This window comes from Zingiber officinale, chromosome 2A (genome assembly GCF_018446385.1).
Source record: "Zingiber officinale cultivar Zhangliang chromosome 2A, Zo_v1.1, whole genome shotgun sequence".
NCBI classification, from domain to species: domain Eukaryota; kingdom Viridiplantae; phylum Streptophyta; class Magnoliopsida; order Zingiberales; family Zingiberaceae; genus Zingiber; species Zingiber officinale.
In genome coordinates, this window is record NC_055988.1 from 153,393,790 (window position 1) to 153,416,690 (window position 22,901).

The window sequence follows — 22,901 nt, forward strand, 5'->3', positions numbered from 1 at the left end:
TAAAACTTTGCTTGCGGTATTAAGTAATCACGCAGATCTTAGCTTCAGTGTATTAATGCTTAAGCGAAGATTAGTAAGGAGGCATTCCGGCCCGTCCGGCTCGTCTACCTCTTCCACAGTGATGTGGTATCTGACGTGGCTATCCCATGTCTTTGCCACGCTGCGAGTCGGTTCTGCCTGGGGGTGTCGATATAAACCAGGTTGAGGGTAATGGAGTCTCGGTTCTCACTTCGCCGTGTCTTCTTCCCCAAGTAGCTTCTCCTCTTCGATCCGTGCGGCTATGGAAGTGGATCTGCCTGCCGATCTCGCTCCTCTTCTCCACGCGGCCTCCGAGTTCGCTTCCTATCCCGGTATCTTCTCTTATTCATCTCATTTCGCGCGGATCATGTTTCGATTTCTCTCGATTTGGTTTCTGCTGTAGGATTGCAAAACGATGCTTCTGTCAAGGAATTCCTCGATCGGTTCCCCCTTCATGTATTATTAAGGTTGGTCTGTCGGCTTTCTTTCCTGTGATTGTTTACTATGTTGTCGTTTTTATTTTATTTTTGTTTGGGAGTCTCATTTGGGTGATAGGGTTTAGCGTTGAATTGTATTCGGTGAACGTTGGTCGTTATCTTGCTGTCGTTGTGAATATGCACATATTAGCTTTGAATAACCTTGTCCTTTCCGTCTCTGCAGTGTTTTGCAAAGGAATGCAGATGTTAATGGAGTTGAAGATACTCTTGTTTCTTGTTTGGATAAAATATTCAGGACAAGTTACGGAGCTTCTCTGCTCCCGGACTACTCCGTAAGTAGTGACTCATGTCTTTTTTACCTTGGCACGCCTTGCGTTTGTGTTGATCTCACAGTTTGATTGTCATATTTGTTATCAATGTACGTGGAAGAGCTTTAAATATTAGACGTTATATCTTGAGTTTAGACGTGATTGTGCTATGTAATCAGAACAATACAATCTCGTTCGGATTTATGCAATATTTGGAGTTATTGCTAATCAAATTTCATTTTTTTTATTACATTGCTATTTATTGTCTATATTACATGATACACTAAAAAGATAATGGGAGCCAGTGATAAAACACTAAAGCTGATTCCGCTTTAGGAAACAATACTTGCTTAGTTGCTTTAACTGATTAACTAAGGAAGATATTTCTAGAAGCATCTCCAATGACTCTTGAAAATTGTGTTGGATTAAATCATCTATGTTTCCTATTAGCTTTTCATATCAGAAAACTTTGATAGTTTTTCACAACACTATGATTGGCAGGTTAATGCAAATGTTCTCATTAAAATTTACATTTATATGTTGTTTTAGTTTTATAATTACATATTAATTATTTTCTCTTTCACATGTTCTGTTTTTCAGCAATTTATACAAGCAGGGCTTCAGGCAAATTCACAGTTTATTAGATGTTTGTCTTGCAAAGCAGTACGTGTATAACAATTCACTTCCTATTATTGTTACTAATTTGCCTTGAAAAAGCAAGGGAACAATTTTCTGTTACATTTTTTAAAGAAAACAATTTGTTTCCCTTGTCGCATTTGAAATTTTATATGCATATTTTTTGCTAACACACTCTTAAAGTTGATATGTGAAAGTACGAACAAGAATTTTGATTAGAAGCATATATATATATTTTTTTGTTTATAATGATTCATGCATTTAAATGTCTCTCTTGAACCTGAATAGAGAGGATGCTCCTGCAGAAACTCTGCACCAAGCATAATATAAATTGTTAATTCATAATCTGCTTCTCCACCTTTATGATTTCATGGCATAGTTGAGCCGGTAACTATGTGGTAGATTTGTAGAATTGAGCAAGGGTCGAATCCTTGCAAAGCCTTTGAAATACCCTCCCACATGGGGCTTGCTCGGTACCTGATTTACTCTTGCCTAATGGTGTAGGGCAGTCGTGGTGGCAGGGTACCTGATTTACTCTTTCCTAATGGTGTAGGGCAGTCGTGGGAGCTACTAGGGTGACGGATTTCACCTATTGTAGAAATAGTACTGGTTACTGAAACTTTTCAGATTGTGATTAACAATGCTGATGCAGTAGGGAGAGAGAAAGAGAACAGTGGAGAGAGGTTGGACAAATCATATCCAATGAAGATCTTGTTTTATGGGAATTAGACTAGGTGCTATTGGTTAATTCAACTTTATGAACATTCCCAATTACTGAAACACCTATAATAATCATTTAAAAGTTTAAAAATTGAAACTCTATTGCATCACATAAGTTATTCTTGTCTTTGCATTGTGGCATCTATGGAAATAATGAATGTACCTCTTCCTATTTCTTTATTCTTGTGGTGCTATTAACATTCACATAAAAAATATTTTGACAATTCCATGTACTTAAGTTATGATATGCGTTGATCCTAAAACCTATTATAAAGTGCTGCTTCAAATGAAAATAGAAAGCAAAGCTAGTCATTAAAGATAAAACATTAAGGCAAACTATATTGAAAATTTGGAATCACTATAGGCATACTTGCCTTACAAGAGTGTATCCTTCAGAGTTTGTTGGAATAATGTATATCCTTCTGCTGTTACTTCTTTATATTACTTCGTATTTTTACTACTAAACTTGATATGGATCATATCATTTTCCTGTCTATTCCGCTGCTAAATTACATGGAACGAATTAAGTAATAACCCACCCTCTACTTTTACCAGGTATCTTATCTTTTGGAGAACAGCAGCAATGTGGTTTCTTCTCTACAGGTTATTATTGAGTACAATATCTATCCACTTCTGCTTACGTGCTTAGTTCATGGGTAAGCATATTTAAACCTTCCTTGATTTTCTTGTCATTTTCTTACTTGTTCTGAAACTGGGTTATGATGACTTGAACATGGGGCTTGGAAGATGGAACATTATTTTGATAATACTCTTTGTTTTGTTTCCTTTAAAATTGATCACCTGATTTTTTTTCTCTTTTGAAAATTGACTTATGAATTCAACTTCTTTTTTATTCTTTATCATAACTTTCAATTCTTCAATGTCATAATTTTACTGTGATAGTATTTTGATACAATACTTGCTGTAGACGCTTATGTTTTGGGTATGAATTGACTGTCTGTATTAGTATACCATTTTAGAGGGAGAGTATTGGTATAAATCAATGCTATTTTTAGAATTTCATGATTCTTGCTAGCATGGTATGGACATGAATCTCATACTGATTTATACTGGTAAGCATCTGTGAAATTTAAGCCATTCACATCATATTTTGCTTATTTATTAATACATAGTTTTGACTTTTTGTAAGTATAGTCTTAATAAGGCTGAATAGTTCATAATTGTGACTGTACCTTAATAAGGCTGTATAGTTGACAATTGTGAGTTTGTTTGGTGTAACACAAAGATGAAAGAGAAAACACAATATGAAAATAGTGAAAGGATCTCTCCAGCTAAGATATGCATGACAGGAGAATTTAATTTAATTATATACTCTTATTTGTTCCTTTTGTTTTGAAATGCTTGGTTTTATACAACATTAATGTATGCTTGCATTGTTGATGCATGGTGAAATGCCATTTTCCACGGTCTGCCCTTGTGACGTTCATCTAACACACATTTCCTTAAGGCAGAGATGAAAAAACTTCAGCAGCTTCTCTTGGAGCAATTCAAAGTATTGCTAAATTTCCTGAGGGCATTGTAAGCTAAGCAGTTATTGAATTTAGTTACTCAAGTTAAATGTTCATATTATTAGGAACGCACATGATTTTTCATTTTCATTGCATGAATTGCCTAGAGCATCATTTTTCCAACGGATGGTGAAGAGTATTCATTGATCAAGAATATAGCTGCCCAGTCTTCTTCAGTGGTATTCCACTTTTTTCTTTCTGTACAGAGAAATTTCTTGTTCTTTGTTAGTTTGAACATCAAATACAACAGCAGTACCTCATAATCTCATATGCTCAATAGCAAGATATGAGGTTTTTCTACTTCAGAGTATTGCTACATTGTCTTCTTAATATATAGTTAAGTTTCTTCTTCTATGTTAGTTTGAGTGTCCTTTTTCTAGTCACTTACTTTATGCAGCTCTTCACTAAAATTTTCATGATATTTTCACATTATCTCTTAATCTCACAGTTATCACAATTATAATATAGCTGATATGTTCCTTAAACCTTATAATCATGTCTGCTTGGGATTTGTTTCTGTGTTTTCAGAACCAATTATCAAAACTAAAAAATTATAATTTCCTTGAAAAGTATAAATTATTCAGTCTTTTATTATATAACCATGTATATTTCGGATTCCCAATTGAATCTGTGCTAGATCGACAACTATCTGTAGCCATGATGCAAGGGTAATTTGTTTTTACTCATCACCTACTTCTCAATATCAGCAATAGAAGAATGCTAGTGTAAACTAAATTAGCACCAGAGAAGAGAAGCTAAAATGTTGGATGCACCAAGGCTGATGAAAATTCATCATCTGAGATAAACCAAATAGCAATTCCTATGTGGTACTATTGAGCTACAAATTCAATCAATTAGAAATTACTATATGCTACTAACGAGGTACAAAACCAATCAATGATAGGTGATACTGATGTTCAACTGCATGTGGATCAAAGCATTAATCTGATGAGTATTAATACAAACAATGAACTTATTTTAGTGTGGTCGTAATCACATTGAATTTCAGCTTCAATCCTATCATCTTGTCCAAAAATTAAATTTTACAACATAATGTTTCAAAGCACTGGTCGCTGAGTGATCTATTAATTTAGATGCTTTAATTTCTTTCTGTGATGACTTTTTCCCTCTTATTTAGTTATTAAATTCTGATCTCATACTAATTTTGTGGTACATGCTATAAGTTGTCTATAGCTTGAAATCTAGCATTTCCTTTCTTTTCCTATCGTGATGGAATGGTACATTGTTGATATTTTTACTTTTCATAAATTTTTCTCCAAGTGTTTTTTTATGATTGGTTTTTGTTCCATGATTTAGGCACGAACACGAATCTTAGCTCTCTTGGCAAAGCTATTCTCTCTTTCTAGTACTGTAGCATCTGCAATTTACAGCTCAAACCTACTTAACTTGTTTGAGATAGAAATCAACAATGGGAATGATATGTTGGCAACTCTGAGTGCTTTGGAGATTTTGAATGAGGTATGTGTCATGATTGAAAACTCGGATATCAGGGTTCCTCTACTTATTTCCTTGTCATAATTTCTCTCTTTTATGCTTGAATATGTTAACCTTGATTCGTGTCTTATATTAAACTAGAAATAGATTTGTACTTCTTTTTGTGCATACATTAATAGTTGTAGAAAAGAAGCCTATGTGTTGACTGTTGAGGTGTTTATGCAATCAACTCTAGTTTGTACCAAAGTCAATTGATGTTTCATTGTTCCATACTAGTGCATGTAGCTGTTTAGTCAGATATTAATTGGATTCTCTGTTTGCTCAGTTAGTGGAGTCTCCTCACAGTAGCATGTTCTTATTGAGGACAACTTTATTTCAGTTATTAACTAATATGATCAGGTATGAGTAGTATGTTTTTCCTTTAGATTTTAGTCGTCATTACTTCGTCTGAAATCTTTAGCTTTGCATCAGCAATTCATCAGTTGATTCAATCTTACGATCAAGAGCAGCTTTGATTAGTGGAAGGATTCTTTCTTCATCCGAGGCCTATGCAGCTGTTAATATATCAAGTAAAACACCTTACTCTGTACCATTGGTAAACTTGTTATATTTCTACTATGTTTATGGCTAGGCCTAGGGTTACACTTTCCTCATTCCTGTTAGATATGATGATTTATTCTTGTTTAATCGCTCTTCATATTAGTTGTGCTCATATAGATCTATCTGGGAGGACAAACATAAGCAGCCCATAATTTTAAGATCTGACAATTTTGTTAATCTTGTTCCTGAACTTGGCTTTCAGGTGTTACAGCCCTTCTTGAGGCCATTGATAGAAGACTAAAAGTACTTGGTAGTCAAAATACTGATGAGTCTGAAAGTGCCTTGGAAGCATTGGGCATGACGGGAGCAAGTAAGTAGATGCTTTCTGTAATTCAGAAAATTTGATGTTCATAACTTGATGCTTATATTTTAGGTTAAGCTGATTTCATTAATTTGATCAGCATTACTTTTATCTTCAATCATGAACCTTGTTCATGCTATATCATCTATTGTCTGCCCAATTTTGGTCCTCCAAGTTCCTCTTGTCGTGTAAAGAAGTTGAAGTCATATTCATGCTATATCACCTATTTTCTCGCCTATTTTGGTACTCGGCATTCCTCTTATCAAGCAAAGAAAGCACCAAGTTTACAGTCGTGTCCTCTAGTCAGTGCCGAGTAGCACCAAATTGGCATAGACAATAGATGCAGAACAGAGACTTGGTGCTGATTCTTTGTTGGTAAAGAAAAGAAAAAGAGATTGTCACCTCAATGTGTGAAGTCTTATATGCTGTTTTAACTTTTGCAGCAAATCAAGGAGCAAACCTCTTACTGGCAAGCTCATCTTCTGTAGCAGCCCATGTGGTAGAGTCTGCTTTTGACCGTCATAGTAGAGGCAAACAGCTGGTAAGAAATTCACTCCCCCCATAAGCATATTCATATCTTGTTTTTTAAGGGTACCTTTTTGGAACAATTATCTTAAGGAAAAAGAAAAGAAAGAAACTACACTATTTTCTTCCACCTTTCTGTACATTTTTTTTACTTGGACAGAATAGAGAGTGGGTAATCTTGCTTGTGTTGTGTTTACTTCTGATTGATTCAAGTTGAAATAAAATAGATGACTTGGAAGTAATTAAATTCTGGTATCCTCTTTTCTTCCTTACTGGTAAATTGAAACGATGAATTAGAAAAAATAATTTAAATGGTTATAGTTTGGCAGATGTCTTTTAAGTTTTCTTTTGGATTTCCAAATTTTTTCAATCAGAAAACTGAAAACGGTTCTATTTTTTTTTTTCCTTCCCATCCTATTTCAGTCTGAGTAAAATACCTCAGTAAACTATAGGCTACTCTATAATAAGTTGCATCTGCTTAGCTGGTTCCTCTTTTGCCCTTCTTTTTGATTTGCCAGTTAGTTATTGGTGCACTGGTCATGATATCTTGTAGTTTCTATCAATTGCAAGAAAAGGATTTGTTTGATTACCTATTTTTAGCCATTTACATACCGGTCTTAGTGATAAGCTTATGTCTGAATTGCTTCCTTTGCTTGTCTTGTTTTTTTTTTCCTCATTTCATCATGAGGTGGATATGTTGCTCAGGCTGGTCTGCATGCTCTGGCTACCATATGTGGAGCTGACCGATCAGAAAATAGCAGGGTACTGGATGATAAGGCTGAGGAAAATCTTAGGCGTCTCATCTATACTGCTGCTGCAAACACACCAAAACTTAAACCATCAGTTAGTTTCTTCTTCACATTTTTCATATTGTATCACACTTATTCTAATTTTCTTTTAAGGTGTGGTGGAGCAGAATTCCAAGCGATGCTTCCGAGTGGTTGTTATTTGTATATTGGGACTATACTTATTCACAAACATTTTTCAACCATAGTCGCACAACATGGTGTCTGAGATACATTTTACTTTAGTTGCCTGTGTCATCTACTAATTTGGTTTTGTTGAAATTTAGTCACTATTTAAAATTTGGCTGGCAGGGATTATTTCTCTCCGCACTAAAACAGGAACCAGAAATCAGATTGGCTGTAAGTGTTTTTCTTCTTCTTTTTTTACCCTCTTGCACAAGAAAACAGTACAACTTGTCTGATTTGCCCTTACCCTTGTGTAATCTTGTAGTCGCTGCATTTTATTCCTATTTATAGGAACCTATGATAATGCTGAAATAATTAATTTTAATTCCACACTAATATTTCTCATTAACCAACCACAGGGATATAGATTGGTTTCTGCCTTGGTTGCTCGGCGTTGGAGTTTGACAGAGGTTTGCTCAGAACCAGAGATTATTGATATCGTGACTGATGCAAAGATTGAGACTGCAAAAAATGGTCTGTCTTCCTACATAGATTAACATCTTCATCTCAATGTGGTTGCATTAATATGATTTAAGATTGAATGGAAAATTATTCTCCAATTTTGTATTTTACAATAATCATTCAGGCATGGATGCTCGATATGAATGTTGTGCCTCTATCAGCAAAGCTCTGTTGTCGTCAAATCTGCTCCATGATGCTGCCTTTGCCGACATAGCAGGAAAGGTATGCTTTAGTACTCGGAGTCCTTGTGCTATAAATAAAAGAGTTCTTGTACTATAGATTAAACACGAGGTGCAGAGACGTTGAAGTTGGTCTTCTGTTGTTGTTTCAGTTGCAGGGAGCCGTTAGAAGGGGGCCATATCTCACTAAAGAGCGCCAGGAAGCCCAGCCACTTGTTATGACGGCCGAACGATTTTGAGTCAACTATTACAACATGCTTCTAAACACAAGTACTACTTAGACATGTACTCATGGTTATAGTTTTTTCATCGCCAAACTAATTTTCTTTTTGTTTGTTGGTTGTATCCAAACAGATACCAGCTAATTCTTGTGCACACGGACTACCTGATTTCCAGTATACTAATCGGTATAAAGGTGATCGTCAAAATGGTCTTTAAATCTTGGCTTGATATCCATTTTAAAGGTGGTTTTAAACTTAAATAAGATTGCCGAATTCCTTTTTTTCCCCTTTAAATTTTGAGAAAGAATTCACTCGTATGATCATTTTGATAGGTTTGTTTTTTTGTGGGGTCTAATCAACTGGTTAAACTTTAAGAATCATTTTATTTATCAATCGATTTAGCTTATAAAGTAAAAGTGTAACGAAAGGAATACATTTTATTTTAATTTGAATATTCAAATTAAAATATTTGGATTTAATTTCAAACTGTTTTGGCAAATAATAATTGCAAACGTGCCCGACTCAATCCCGTTGAATTCATATTTGTTTAATTTGATCTTACCTCTGGCATAAAACTATCAATTTATGTTTGTGTCCATTTCCATTTTGTACAATGCTCGTCTTTAAATTCGTTTTGAAGTTTTAACTCTATCGAAGTTTTTAATTTGATTAAGATATTTGTTTGGCACTTAGAGCATCCACATCAAATATTTTATTAAAAAATTTTATCTTAAATTTTAGATAGGGTAGTTAAAAAATTTTTATATCAGTTATCCTATCGATTCTCTAAATTTAGAAAAATAATTTTCTAAATTATGAATAATATTTTTCTAAATTTAGAGAATGTATTTCATTCCTGAACATTATATAGGAGAGAGAAGAAATAGAAAAATTGATATATGATGTATTGAAAAGTGAGTATTTAAATTTAATAAAGTAATTTTTTTATCTTAAATTATATATTTTGGATAGAGAAATTGATGTGGATCGACAAATCTAATATTATTTTAGTAATTACATAATTGAAGTGATTAATAAATCAGGATAGGTTCAACTAATTAGCTTAAAAGTCGAAACATTTCCCATTCTTTTTTTATATAATTATGGTTGCAGCAATTTATTTTAGGCAATAAATGGTTATTTGTTGAACAAAAATGCACTAAAGAAAGCCTTTTTTTAATGAGTAATAATATTGTTAATAAATAATAACGATGACAGCATGTTATTATTTGCCATATTTAAGCCCCAAAAAGGAAACGCCACGCCGCCCGCCTCGAAGTGTTTGCCATTTCTCCATCGAAAGTCCGTTCCCATCGTTCCTACTCGTTTCCGAGTCGGAGGCGCCGCCGACCAAGATCTCTCGGGAGCTCCGGTCGCTAAGAGGACGTGGATCTCGTTCTCACGGCTAAGACTTCGTCGGGGCTGCGTCTGCAGAGGTGGTCGTGGCTGTGGCAATCGCGGAATGGCGTACAGGTCAGATGACGACTATGACTACCTTTTCAAGGTGGTGCTCATCGGTGACTCCGGCGTCGGAAAATCCAACCTTCTCTCTCGATTCACTCGCAACGAGTTCAACCTTGAGTCCAAGTCCACCATCGGGGTCGAGTTCGCCACCCGGAGCATCCGCGTCGAGGATAAAGTGATCAAGGCCCAGATTTGGGACACCGCAGGGCAAGAAAGGTTTGATCTTTAACCCTACTTAGTGTTATTTTAGTCGATCGATATGTTTCCATCAGTTGTATTTTCGATTTTTTGTAGTTTTAATCGTTTTAGGACAATAATGCTTCAGATCAGATTTAAGACTTAGATTATATTTCTGGTGAAATCTTGAGCGCGCTAATTTCGATTTGTACAAAGTAGGGTTTTGTTAGATAAGTTCGCATCGCAAATCGTTTCGTTGAGCTTGTTGTCAACGTTGGACCGCCTAATCAAATACCTGTGGGGCGTTCGTGATCCATCATCTGGAAATATCTATACCTACACACTGCAGTTTGTAATGCCAGTTCTCGTGAATCTATCTACTGTTTTTTTTAGAGTGATTAAGAAGTTGAGACTGAATCCTGCAGTTGTCTAGCATTATCATGATGCTCAACTAAACATGTGGGAGGGCGAAGCTATCCTTATTTTGGATGTTAAACCATCTCTCTCCTTTTGTGGTAGGTGGCTTATAGATTCCTATCATGTGCTGATTGAACATATTCCAGCCATATAATTATGACAGATCGGTAATCGAAGTTGGCCATGGCTTTGTGGTCTTAAATCATTTTGATCTGGCCATGCACGGTATATGTGGTCCTTGATTTGAAGGTTGTGAATCATATGTTTGTTCCTCCTTTGAAAAAAAGGATGTAATAAGAAGGGATCAGTTAACTTTGAGCAGAGTAATTAGCATTTTGCAGCAGAGTTCTATTTCTTAACATTGTAGGCCATATGCTGATTCTGTAAACTATCAGCAGTTTGCTGCAGAGACACCTGTTGGTCATTAGTCAAGTTAGATTTCTTATGTGGAACCTTCTCGAATCTGCCAAGGCCTCTATTAAGAATCAGTATAATGAAAATTTTCATTGTGCTGCTTTATCTATTATTTGCTCCACTGACTTTTAAAGGGATATGGCATGCAAACCCCATTAATTCGCAGGGTTTATAAAATTTCAAAAACTGCTAATAGCAAGTAATATCTTCGTTGATAGAGGGTCTTGGCATTTCTACTAATGTTTAATGTCTGTTCATTCTCTTAGGAAGAGATAACAAGACTGCCTTAACTCTTTAACCCAGATATTCTTCATATTCACATATCATCTTTTTTTCCTTCTTTCCATATCTGTTAAGCACAGTGAATAATAATTGCTATTCTTTTTTTTCCTGCTGTCCTTTTGTAATTTCATTCAATAAATATATCTAACATTTGTGATGCATATATTCACTTGCAAGTTCCTAATATTGCGACTGGAGATGGCTTTTGGCGTTGTCTTTAAAAAGTATGTTTATTAATGTAATTGAGAATTTTACATATTAGATACAAACCTATAAAGCGGAAGCAATATGCTCAATAGCAATCAAATTGCTGGGCCAATCATGCAGATACCCGAGTGGGGCATGATTCTTGTATTGCTGGGTTAGGAAAATCAAATGAATAAGCAAAAAGGATAGCTAGTCAAATAGAAAACTTATGTTTGTTCTTAATGTTTTAGCTATTGAATTCCTGGTTAGCAATATATTGGAAGACTTGTCCATGGTCACAAGCATGACATAGTTTCCATTTCTTAGAAGTTAATTCGAGACTTGTCCATGACCACTACAGTCATTATCTCATGCCAACTGAGTCAGTCCTGGGGCAAAAAAAAAAAAAAAAGAAAACACCTTGAAAAAAAAAAAAAAAAAGTAGATCCGCTACTTTAACGACCCCCCTAGTGTTGGTCCCACGGATATGGAGAGAAATAAATATAGGTACACAGGCGTTAGGCGCATAGTAGGTTAAATCCCAGGTCGTCAGTTCCTGAGAATCGACCCCTGACCATTATACAAGAGATCACCTTAAAGTATTGATATGTCAAGGATCACCTTAAAGTATGTCTACCTCTGTACTTAATATTCTCTTATATCACTTATAATTATGCTAGAGTTTTCTTTGGCATGATGAGTTCACTAATGTCATCTTGTTCATTAATACCACTCTAATATGAATCAAGTTGCTGTTCATGTAATCCTATATACAATTGAGGTTATCTCTACTATGTTTATGGTTATAGGTGTCCATTTTTAACAATGACTACAAATCAGGAACTACAGCAGTAGTTTTTTTGCACTTTTTAAATGTAATATTATATTTATATTTCCAGTTTTTCTACCCTAATACACTGTTCTATTTTCCATATTAACAGCCAACATTTTATGGTTTAGATAAAGAACCACTTCTGGGTTGGACTGTGTTTCTTTTCATGGTAAAAGAACTTCATGCTCCTTTGATTTAACATTGTCTCTTTTCCTACCTATAATAGGTATCGAGCAATCACAAGTGCATACTATCGAGGAGCAATTGGTGCACTTTTGGTGTATGATGTTACCCGGCACATAACATTTGAGAATGTGACACGGTGGTTGAAAGAGCTCAGGGATCACACTGATTCCAACATTGTGATTATGCTTGTGGGCAACAAAGAGGACTTGCGCCATCTTAGGGCAGTTCCAACTGATGAGGCAAAGACTTTTGCTGAGAACGAAAATACTTTCTTCATGGAGACTTCCGCGCTCGAGTCAATGAATGTCGAGACTGCCTTCACAGAAGTGCTCACTCAGATATACCATATAACAAGCAGGAAGGCACTAGAAGCAAGTGATGATCAAGCAAACTTACCCAAGGGGCAAACAATAAACATTAGCGACGATGTATCAGCTGTCAAGAAAGCTGGTTGTTGTTCATCTTGAAATATAATGGTCTGTCTTCTCGATCTTCCCGTTTGATATACTGGAGTAACATATTATACAAGGTGAAACTCATCGATCTAGTGAGTTTATCAGATTTGTGTTTACTGGATGAATTATTACTGCTGCTTTTATACGTTTTGTTGTAATAGTGATTGTTTTAGCACCAATAAAAAATCTTCTATATAGTTTAAGAGTTCGTTTGTTTTGTTCTTAAAGTTGTGTTCGATGTTCTTTGCTACTAGAACTTTAAAACCATCAAAATACTCTTGATTTTTTTATCATTATAACTTTAATCGCTAGCATTGTTGTTACCTTGATAAGATGTTTAAATAATTTTGAATTTTCAAGATTTTTAACAAAATAGAGTTAATGGTTAGGAGGGAAACGAAAATGAGAATCATTTGGGCCGAAGCTTATTGCTAGCCCATTTAATGACTGGCCCAATAAAACACCAACTTGGCGAAGCGCATGGATAGACCACAGAAGCAACCGCGTGCTGTGCCTTCGCCCTCCTCCGGCGGTCGACCAACCCAGGATGATGGCGGCAACAACCTTTCTCTCATCGCCTCCGGCGATCTTCTCTTGTCGCATTCGTTCCGTACCGACCCTCTTGGGCTCCTCTTCTGGCTTCGGAAACTCCACTATCACTTCCAAACCCTTTACTTCGACTACCAAGCGGCGGCGCGGTACCATTAGCATGGTTACCAAGTTCCCCAATGGCAGATACATAAGAGAAGACTACCTCGTGGTATGGCTCTCACTCCGACTATTCTCTTTCTATCTGTTTATTAGTTCTTTTCCCTCTTTTTTCACTTAGCTCCTGCCTTGCTCGGTGGTTGTGCAGAAGAAGGTCTCGTCCAAGGAGGTGAAGGATCTGGTGAAAGGCGAGAGGAGCGTCCCCCTCGTCGTCGACTTCTACGCCACGTGGTGCGGGCCTTGCATTCTGATGGCCCAGGAGCTTGAAATGGTAATCCTACAACCGCTTCCCCTTTTCTCGATCTGTAAACCTGCTTGGTTGCCCTATTAATTCATTGAAAAAGAAAAGTAGGAATCCAATCTGCCCTAGTTCATGTAGTTATGGAATTTGATTAGAGAGTTTCACGCTGTTTAAGCACGAAATCGAGCAGTAAATCTAGTATCGGCTTATTGTTTAAGCTACATCAATAGTCCCTTCCAACATTCCTATCCCATAATTTTATATCGTCCAATTTGGGTGCCCAGGATATCAATTTGCTGTGGAAGCTTATTAAAGTTTCTGCCCTGTGACCTTGCGGCAATGGGTTCGAGTCGTGTAAACAGCTCTGCGTATAATAGACCAAATGCGTTTTGACCTTTCCCCGGGACCCCATATTGGTGAGAGCTTCATGCACTCGGCTGCCTTCTACCCCGAAACCTATTGTAAGAGTTCAACAACTCCCCAATCTGTTCAAGCAAGAGAACAGGGCCATGAACTTTTCCCTTCAGCTGAAACTAAACATCTTACTAATTATGCAAGAGATTTAGTGTAACTTGTTGGAATCTGAGAACTTTTCAGCAGCCGTTGATTCTGTTCCGAGTTGAAATGTCGTAACAGTCTCTCTTTATTAACTAGTGCACAGTGCATTTGCTGCTTTTGCCTTACCTGAGCTTGAGTCTGGGGGCTAAGATGAAAGCATTTGCTGCTACTTCCCCTCCCATCCTAAGCAGGAGAAAAGGATGAAAAACCTTGTGTGAAGAAGAGGCTGTCAAAAGCCACCCTGGGTGGTGAAAACTCACTGCAACCCAATTTAAGTTCTCATTGTTTCACCAACATCTACACGGTACGAATAGCCGATACCAAAATCCATTGATTATTGGCCTGAAAGTACCATATTTCTTTTCTCAATCGATTAGGAACCTCCACCCTAACTTGATTAATGAGTTTCTACACTTGCAATGAGTGGGTTGTATACAAGCAGCACAAATGCACACCAATCTCAACTTTTTGCAGCGTCCATAAGTTACCTTTTTAGATCTTTATTATCTTGCTTTTTTGCCTCACTAGGTTGCACTAGAACTACACAATACTTCACTCTGTTCTCTCCCTGAATGCAATACTACCGCTAAGTAGTTGTTCGGTTGAAAGGAAACTGCGACTTCCAAAAGATAAAACTATCCGTGTATCTCCATCACGATGATACTCTTTTATCATTTAAAGTCCAATTTTTACTTCTGTATTTTTGCAGCTGGCCGTGGAATACGGAGACAATGTACTTTTTGTGAAGGTGGACACTGATGAGGAATATGAATTTGCCGGGGACATGCAGGTAAATATCGTTGTGCTATGGAGAGGAGCGTTTGTAGAAATTTTGATCTCTTCAAACTGTTGTGACGTGAAAGTTGGTTTGACAACAGGTTCGAGGGCTTCCAACTTTGTACTTTATCAGCCCTGATCCTAGTAAAGATGCCATCCGCACTGAAGGGCTTGTGCCGACGGAGATGATCAAGAATATAATTGATAATGAAATGTGAAAATTATGATCGATGGAGACAACCCGTGAGAAGTTGTGGTCGATGGAAATGTGGAATGGTTATGAAATGGGTTTAGTTTTTTAAAATCAGGCGCAGTTAAAAGGCGTATATATATTTTTTATTTTATTCGTCCTGCTAATGACTTAGGTGCTGCATTCAAAGAACAATATCAGATTTCAAAAATGGGTGATGTTGATTTTCAAAATAGAGCGTTGGTATTGATTTTAGGACTAATGCAATATTAAAGTGATGATGCTTGTTTTTTGAAATTCAACGCTACAATTGGATTGTCTTTGGATGCAAACACTGCATGGGTGATGGGACGGGTAAAGTGATAAATAAATGAATTTTTTGAAAATTTTAAATACGCCCAATCCTAACTTGACGCGTGACCGACTGGGGTTGGTGCTGACTCGGATCGTAGAAATCCACGCGTCACGCGCCTACAGGTGGGAAGTGAGCGGGGAAGGTCGCATCACGGCCGTTCGTTTGTGATCTCGCTGGTACTGGTCGTCGTCTTCTCGCTAGTCGCCGACGGAAGGTCTCTTTATATAACGAGAGAGATGCTTGTTGGATCTCGAATCCTCCCTTTTTCTTCTCTTTTATCCCTCGCCTCTCCCTCGCTCACCTCCTCCTCCTCTTCCTCGCAGGCAAATTCCTTTCTGATCCGAGATCGAGGAGGGAGAGCGAGGAAGAGAGCGCAAAGGAGCTACAATTTTTGCGGAAGGAAGCTGCTGCCTAGTTAGGTATGAACTCTCGATCTCGATCTCTTTTATTTCGCGCTAGGACTAGGAGACCTAAAGATGATGCTTCCTTTGTGCGCCTTTTCGCCGTCGGTTGTTCTTGATGTTTGGTTGCGTGTGGATTTGCCTCTCCGCGTCTTCCTTCTGGTACTGGATTGAGGATCTTTGAATATTTGGTGGATGGGAATTACTCTCCTTAGCTGAAAAATCTTGGTCTTTCTTCTTTATTTCCTTCAATTTCCAGCAGGATGAGAAAATTTGCTCCTTTATAGTTTTCCCCCTTAAATATCTATTTGTTTCGTGTCGAACCCTTCTATTTTTTGAGGGTTTTTTTTTGACCCGGTGGACACTTATTCTGATCCTCGCGCTGTTTCCTTTAGTTGCAATTTTGGTTTCAAAGAATCCTGCGTTTGCTTTTAGATAGTTTAGACGCTAATTTTCATGCTTAATTCTATAAGGAAAAGTGCATAATGGTTAGTATTTTGGTTTTCTGACAAACGCTTATTAGTTATAACCACTTTTATCATGGGCCTTCCGTCCTTGTTCTAAACTACCTTCGTCGTCGGTACAGTCACAACAAGTACTGTTCTGGTACTAAAGCAAGTCAAATGTCTAATCGAAGGATTTTACTGTTTATATTGAGACAAACGAGATTAACAGACACAACAGTGATATCCGTAGCTTTTTCTTAATTTATTATACGATAACTCTTGTTTATTATTTTTCTATAATTATGTTAATTCTTGTGTTGAGTATGTCTATTAGTGTTTTAATGCGTTTCCAGGTTTACTTGACTGCCTCTTGTTGCTGATTCTTTCCATCAGGTAATTGTAGACTTAGCTGGAGTTCCACATGTGAATATTGACGGCCGTAGAACCTATTATTTTGTCTGCTGAGGTAAGCTGCAACTAGTGCTGGCGTAGATTTTCTTAGATCTGTTTTTAATTTACCCTTTCAGAAGTAATTCAGCACCCTCTCGTCGTTGCACTGTGGTAGTTCTATTACTAACTTGAGCTATTGATATAAGCATCAACTCATCGAGATGGAGATCATCATTGTTATTGTTGTTTTTTCTTTTTCTTTTTGTGACAACCTTCTGGAAACATCATCAGTTGATGATTATACTGTCTCTTTTTTCTTGCTGTATATGACTGTTAGGATAATTAATCACCACTTTATGATTGAGCAATTTGTATTTACCTTAATTGCTTCTCTTTGATCATTTTAATGGCTTAAGGGCCTCTAATACCATAGTACATGTTTTCAATGTTTAACCATGTCTTGGTAGAAAGCTACTCGTTTGAGACTTATAGTTTAAGAACGAGTTGTATCTTATGTTTATCTTATAAAACTGATCAGTGTTAAACATGTAATCTTGCAATTTTTTTACTTCAATCATCTCTTTTTAAGGTTTATATCCACTTTTTCGGCTTGTGTTACAAGCAATTATAACTGTATTTCTGTCCCCATAATGTTAATTTCCTTTCCATTTTTAATTATATTTTTACAACTGCACTTTAGGTTTTTGGCTTAAGTAATCCATCCTAAAGATGTGTATCTTGTCCTTTCTTGCAGTTGATTTTTCTCAAGTTAAATTATATGTGTAGCTCAAATGCCCGCCTTTAGAATAAAAAGCAAATCAAACACTGAAAGGTTGTATGATCTTCACACAAGTCGTAAATCTGTTAAAATATCAAAAAGTTCAGAAAAGCAATTCAAGGCGCTTCAACAAGGAGCACAACTGGATACTTTTTCCCAAACCCATCATGATGGTGAGCCACGTTTGTAATGGACTTTTGAAATAGAAAGCAAACAAGTTATACAGAAGTTTTATTTTATTTAATTATTTGTCTGTTTATAAGAGAGGGGTTCGTGTGATTCAGAAGCACGGATCAGCTCTTTGAATTTTAAGGAATTGATATTTAAACAATCAAGCACCAGTGCTATTGCATGTAGCAGTATTCTCTAATTTACCTTGCTCAAATAACACTGATTAGAAGGTAAAGGTATTTATGCATTCTTTAAAGGAACTGATATTTAAATAATCAAGCATCAGTGCATATAGCAGTATTCTCTAATTTACCTTTCTCAAATAACACTTATAGTAAAGTTATATATGCATTCTTTTAAGTTTCGGTGTCATATAACTTTTTTATTTCAAGCATTGTTTTTTGTGTGCACGCTCACATAAATCTTCTTGCTCTTGCCGTACTTGTGCAAGAGAATAGCGCAAAGATAGCTATTCACTCAAGTTTCTTCAAATATGCAATTCTCGTTTCCCACTTCAATGAAGTGGGAAACGAGAAGGAATGGATAGGGGGTTATAAATGGGAATATTTGTGGTGAAAATAAGATTTAAGCCTTCAAGATCTGAATTGTCAAATATTTCTACTTTTGTAGTATAGAATGTTCTTTCCTTTATTTTGCGGGCCTATCTTGCCTATATTTATGGCTAAGCTTGTGCAAAGTTGCATTCTAAGTCTGAAACTGCAGCTTCTATCAATGTTGAAGTATCTATATGCAAGTCAACAACTGCTGAGCTTAATGGAACCTCTATTCAATCACTGAAGCCCTCATTTTTGTCTGATCCTGGATCAATGACAAAACAGGTACTAGTTATCTTTTAATATGTTTTATCTTACACTATTATTGAGTTATCTATCATTTGAGTGTCCATTCATATGGCATGCTTATTTTAAAAGTATTATGCAGTCAGTTTGTTGTGAAGATCAATTTATTGGGCATAATTTGGCATTTAATCACATTATACATTATATTGTATTCATCTAGGCTAATATTCTTGGTGAAATGGTGATATGAGCTTCAAACAAAGGATCTGCTTTAGAAAATCACTCGAGTTTGCAATAATTTTACCCACATTTATATCTCACTAATGAATATGTAAGATTTCAAGGAAATGCCCAATCTTATCCAAAGTGGCAAACCACCGAAATTGTGTTTCTTTGACGCTAAAAGACAAATTTTCTTAAAGTATATTAAGGCAGTATGCACTTGATCTAACCACCCATATGTTGTATGCAAGGGCATATGTGTGATCAATATTAAAAAATAATAATAATAACAATGTAAAACAAATTCATATATATAAGTAGCACATATATAAAGTATTTACCACTTGCAATAAATGTTAAAGGTTATGCTTGCAAGTTACAAGCTAAAATATAAGGTACCTTGGGGTTTTAAGTCAATTTAGTTTAGTGTAAACTAGTTCAAATGAGCATTTTTTAATTACATATATGCATGCTAGATATGCCATATATGACCAATATGTGGTGTCCTTCCAAATTCGCATGGTCGTTGCTTTCTATAATTATACGTAAGCATGTCTAAGAGGCTCTCACATAATTATAAGAGGAGGTTGCCATGCCTCCATTACAACATTGCTTCTAATGTCATGCCTGTCATGTTAAATTGGTTTATATGAGATGGCCCTCCTAGCTTGCGTAGCTAGCCGTGAGTGTGATACTCTTGCTTATTGCTGTTCTCTCTGAGGGATTCCAAAACCATGATTTGTCATGGCATTTCTCTGCTAATATGTGTGTTTTTGATATGAACTTCAATATACTCATTTCATGGTTACTCAAGGCATCTCTCTGCCATTATTTCTAAATATTTGAATGCTTTGTAAGTTTTTCTGTTAGGATTTTTTTGTAATAATTTACAATTGCAGGATTCTGGTCTACCTGATGTAGAAGCAATCTCACCAAACCTTGAGGATGGTCTATCCCAGATGAAGTCACTAAATCACAGTGGTCAAGGTATTGAGTTGTTTAATGTCATAATTTTACATGCCTATCTGTTAACTCCATTAAACAGACACATTATCCTTTTGATGACATCTCATGACTCCAGTTTATTCATTTACATAACAATAACATCGTCAGTTTATGAAAATATCTGTGTGTAAGATTGTTTTCACGGTTACCTTCACATTCCTGTTAAAGTATTTGGTGTCATTTACATGATTGCTGAGCTTGAAGAAGAATCACAATACAATGGGTTTCCATGCCATGAAATGTTGTATGCCATGGAAGCACAGATGAACGTTCTTTGTGAAAACCTTGTAAAGCTCGTCATGATTATCATGGGATCGACAAAAATGATGTAGAACTTTCATTATATTTATATTGTATTCGATTTTACAAATGTGTGTAAAAAAAAAAAGAAGAAGAAGAAGGAATTACAGTTAGTGAAAGATATTGGATAATGTAAATGAGGTTGATTGAAAAACCCTGGGAACTTCATTGACATATTGTCGATGGAATGCAAGAAGTGAGAAGTGATATTACTTTTCTCAATTCTTATTTGATTCATGATGTTCTTGTCTGTCTTTTTCTTTCATTGGTGACAAGAATCTGTTAAAATGATGAAAGAAAATGTTACTGAGACATATTTTCTGTGTTTTGCAGACAAATATGAATGCTCCAGATTGCCTCATCTTGTTGCAGATGAAAGTGAAGACGGAATCTTTGTCACTGATGAATATCAAACCTGCATTTTATCAAATTTCTATGATTCTGATAGCCTTTATACCTTACCCTTTGACAGTAGCATTGGAGTTGTGGATGTCTTAAATTCCACTTTCCCTATTTATGAATTTATGAATTCTGACATAATGATTGACATGGTGGGTGGATGCATGATAGTGCCCTCCCCTTATAGAACAGTTGAAACTGGTAGTATTCATGAAACGGAATCAGTTCAAGAGAACATGAACTTTGATGAAGCATGCTTGTATTTAGCAACTCATCCTGAAAATGAACTTACTTGTGACTTTGGCAATCTAGAAGAAATAGATTACTGCAATCAACAGTTACCTTTGAAAACTTTAACATGTTTACCAGAGGCAGTTTCATCCATTTTATTACCACCCGAAGCACAAAACAAGAGGCAAGTAACTCTTGTACTTGATCTGGATGGTAAGAACCCTTCATTACTTTTCTCTTGTTTCCTTGATCTAGAATTCTTCAGGTGTCATTTCTGCGTCTGTAGTCTATTTTCTTTACTATTCTTAATTTTAGGTGAAATTGTTAGAAGGTGAATCCTTCCTCAAACACTGTTATAGAGAACATAATATCAACCGTGAAAGTTTTTAAACCTTGGTTCTTTTTGTCTATTGCAGAAACCTTGGTTCATTCTACCATGGAACACTGTGATGATGCAGATTTCACCTTTCCCATTTTCTTTGACATGAAACATCATACAGTATATGTAAGACGAAGACCATTCCTTCAATTGTTTCTCGAAAGGGTGGCACAAATGTTCAAAATCATCATATTCACTGCCAGCCAAAGTATATATGCTGAAAAGCTACTGGACATACTGGATCCAGACAGGAACATAATATCAAAGCGTGTTTACCGTGAATCATGTGTTTTCTCTGATGGCAATTATACAAAGGATCTAACCATTTTGGGAATTGACCTAGCCAAAGTTGCCATAGTTGACAATACTCCACAGGTATTGAATCTCATCTATATTTTTAGGATTTCTATCAGTTCTGAAGCATGTTATTTTGCAAAAGATAACTAATATACTATGTTATGGGCCTCACAAAAATTGCATTCTCAACTGCATTTTAAGAATTTATGCACTAAATTATACATTAATTACAAATTTTTCTTGCCTTGTTATCTCAAAGATAAACCAAGCTGCAACTATAAATCTACTTATAACTTTCCTTTTGTATTTTCAGGTGTTTCGTCTGCAAGTCAATAATGGGATACCAATCAAGAGTTGGTTTGGTGATCCATTCGATGAAGCTCTAATCCAATTACTTCTCTTCCTCGAGACATTGGTTGATGTTGATGACGTCCGTCCAATCATTGCCAAGCAATTGAGCAATAAGGAGTAGCAGCACTCTCTTTTAGGCCGAGCAATTTTCGTGATTACGAGTCATCGAGTCTTGCAGAAAACCATCCTTTGACAAGCAATCTACACATGATATTTATATAATTCAATAGTTTTCTTAGATTCCATTGGCATCTTGTTCCTTAGCTACTATAGTTAAAGAGCTGACGATTGTATCTATATTCTTAAACTCTAGCCAACAACTTTTGAGATGTATAATTATTTTTCTATTATCTGTTATTCGAGTGGGTGTACAGGAATTTAGATTGAAATAGAATGATATTGAGTTTGTGAGCAAGTTCTGCAACATTTGTCTTGCAAATCAATCGCAGTCCTAATTTTTTTCACCTTTTTCTTTAGTGTTACTAGTCGAGAAGCTGTGGGATGAGCTTGAAGCCCTTGCCGTTCTTCCGATGAGCATTGAGCCCGACACAGTTCTGTGCCTCACCTGTCACAGATAAAAGATAATGAATTTCAAGTAGTATTTAAGCCAAAATCAAAGGAATTTTATCCTGCGCGTTGGGGGCGCGCCCTCTACCAATTATTTTAATACTTTTTTTTAGAGGTTGAGTGGTTTTTTTTCGAAGCAGAAGTTGGGTTTAGAGTTAAGTATAAGATTTTTAGTATTTTTACTCGTGAATAAAAACACTGTTGGGTGTTTTTGGGTTTATGGTGATTCTAGGTAAGAGAGAGGATATCTTATTTTTCTTATCCTGTTATTAATTTGTTTACGAGTTCACCTATAAATTGTAGCAAAAGGTGAAATCCTCGCCCCCAGGCCCCCATCGACCGGACCCACGGTCATTGTGAGGGAGGTAAATCGCAGCACCCGAGCTAACATGGGACGGACCGGATGGGATACAGGGTCGAGTTCACCTATAAATGATTTCATAGTCAATTGCTGCCCTGACTATCTTTAAAATTTGTAGGCTGAATGTTTTCCTTATTTAACTTGCACAGGATTTATCAAATCAGGATTCTGCTTATTTCTTTTACATTTATTATTCTCG

At 36.2% G+C, this 22,901-nt stretch overlaps 4 protein-coding genes across 7 annotated transcripts; all 4 read left to right on the top strand.

Annotated features, from left to right (window-relative positions):
* Nucleotides 1–189: 189 nt before the first annotated feature.
* LOC122042798 lies at nt 190–8,539 on the top strand. Of its 3 annotated transcripts, XM_042603109.1 has the most exons (18): nt 190–350; nt 422–485; nt 679–787; nt 1,364–1,426; nt 2,675–2,775; nt 3,592–3,658; nt 3,756–3,827; nt 4,966–5,127; nt 5,429–5,502; nt 5,575–5,672; nt 5,906–6,013; nt 6,448–6,545; nt 7,235–7,372; nt 7,627–7,674; nt 7,860–7,974; nt 8,087–8,184; nt 8,294–8,411; nt 8,496–8,539. In XM_042603109.1, the coding sequence occupies exons 1-17, from the start codon at nt 281–283 to the stop codon at nt 8,378–8,380; spliced, it is 1,572 nt and encodes a 523-aa protein (XP_042459043.1). In that variant the 5' UTR covers nt 190–280; the 3' UTR covers nt 8,381–8,411; nt 8,496–8,539. The 3 variants fall into 3 exon arrangements, with proteins under 3 accessions (XP_042459043.1, XP_042459042.1, XP_042459044.1); XM_042603108.1 differs by having other exon boundaries at nt 8,294–8,539; XM_042603110.1 differs by lacking the exons at nt 8,087–8,184; nt 8,294–8,411; nt 8,496–8,539 and having other exon boundaries at nt 7,235–7,535; nt 7,860–7,958.
* A 1,194-nt stretch (nt 8,540–9,733) lies between these two features.
* Nucleotides 9,734–12,984, top strand: LOC122042800 (ras-related protein RABA1f-like). Its single transcript, XM_042603111.1, has 2 exons — nt 9,734–10,042; nt 12,361–12,984. Exons 1-2 carry the CDS (start codon nt 9,825–9,827, stop codon nt 12,785–12,787), a joined length of 645 nt encoding a protein of 214 aa, XP_042459045.1. The 5' UTR covers nt 9,734–9,824; the 3' UTR covers nt 12,788–12,984.
* Nucleotides 12,985–13,247: 263 nt separating this feature from the next.
* On the top strand, nt 13,248–15,366 carry LOC122042802 (thioredoxin-like protein CITRX, chloroplastic). Its single transcript, XM_042603115.1, has 4 exons — nt 13,248–13,535; nt 13,632–13,754; nt 14,992–15,072; nt 15,161–15,366. The coding sequence occupies exons 1-4, from the start codon at nt 13,323–13,325 to the stop codon at nt 15,275–15,277; spliced, it is 534 nt and encodes a 177-aa protein (XP_042459049.1). The 5' UTR covers nt 13,248–13,322; the 3' UTR covers nt 15,278–15,366.
* A 474-nt stretch (nt 15,367–15,840) lies between these two features.
* LOC122042801 lies at nt 15,841–22,198 on the top strand. Of its 2 annotated transcripts, none has more exons than XM_042603114.1 (8): nt 15,841–16,023; nt 16,805–16,917; nt 17,596–17,792; nt 18,514–18,629; nt 19,712–19,799; nt 20,451–20,960; nt 21,164–21,501; nt 21,737–22,198. In XM_042603114.1, exons 3-8 carry the CDS (start codon nt 17,633–17,635, stop codon nt 21,893–21,895), a joined length of 1,371 nt encoding a protein of 456 aa, XP_042459048.1. In that variant the 5' UTR covers nt 15,841–16,023; nt 16,805–16,917; nt 17,596–17,632; the 3' UTR covers nt 21,896–22,198. The 2 variants fall into 2 exon arrangements, with proteins under 2 accessions (XP_042459048.1, XP_042459047.1); XM_042603113.1 differs by having other exon boundaries at nt 15,842–16,023; nt 16,845–16,917.
* The last annotated feature ends 703 nt before the right edge of the window (nt 22,199–22,901 follow it).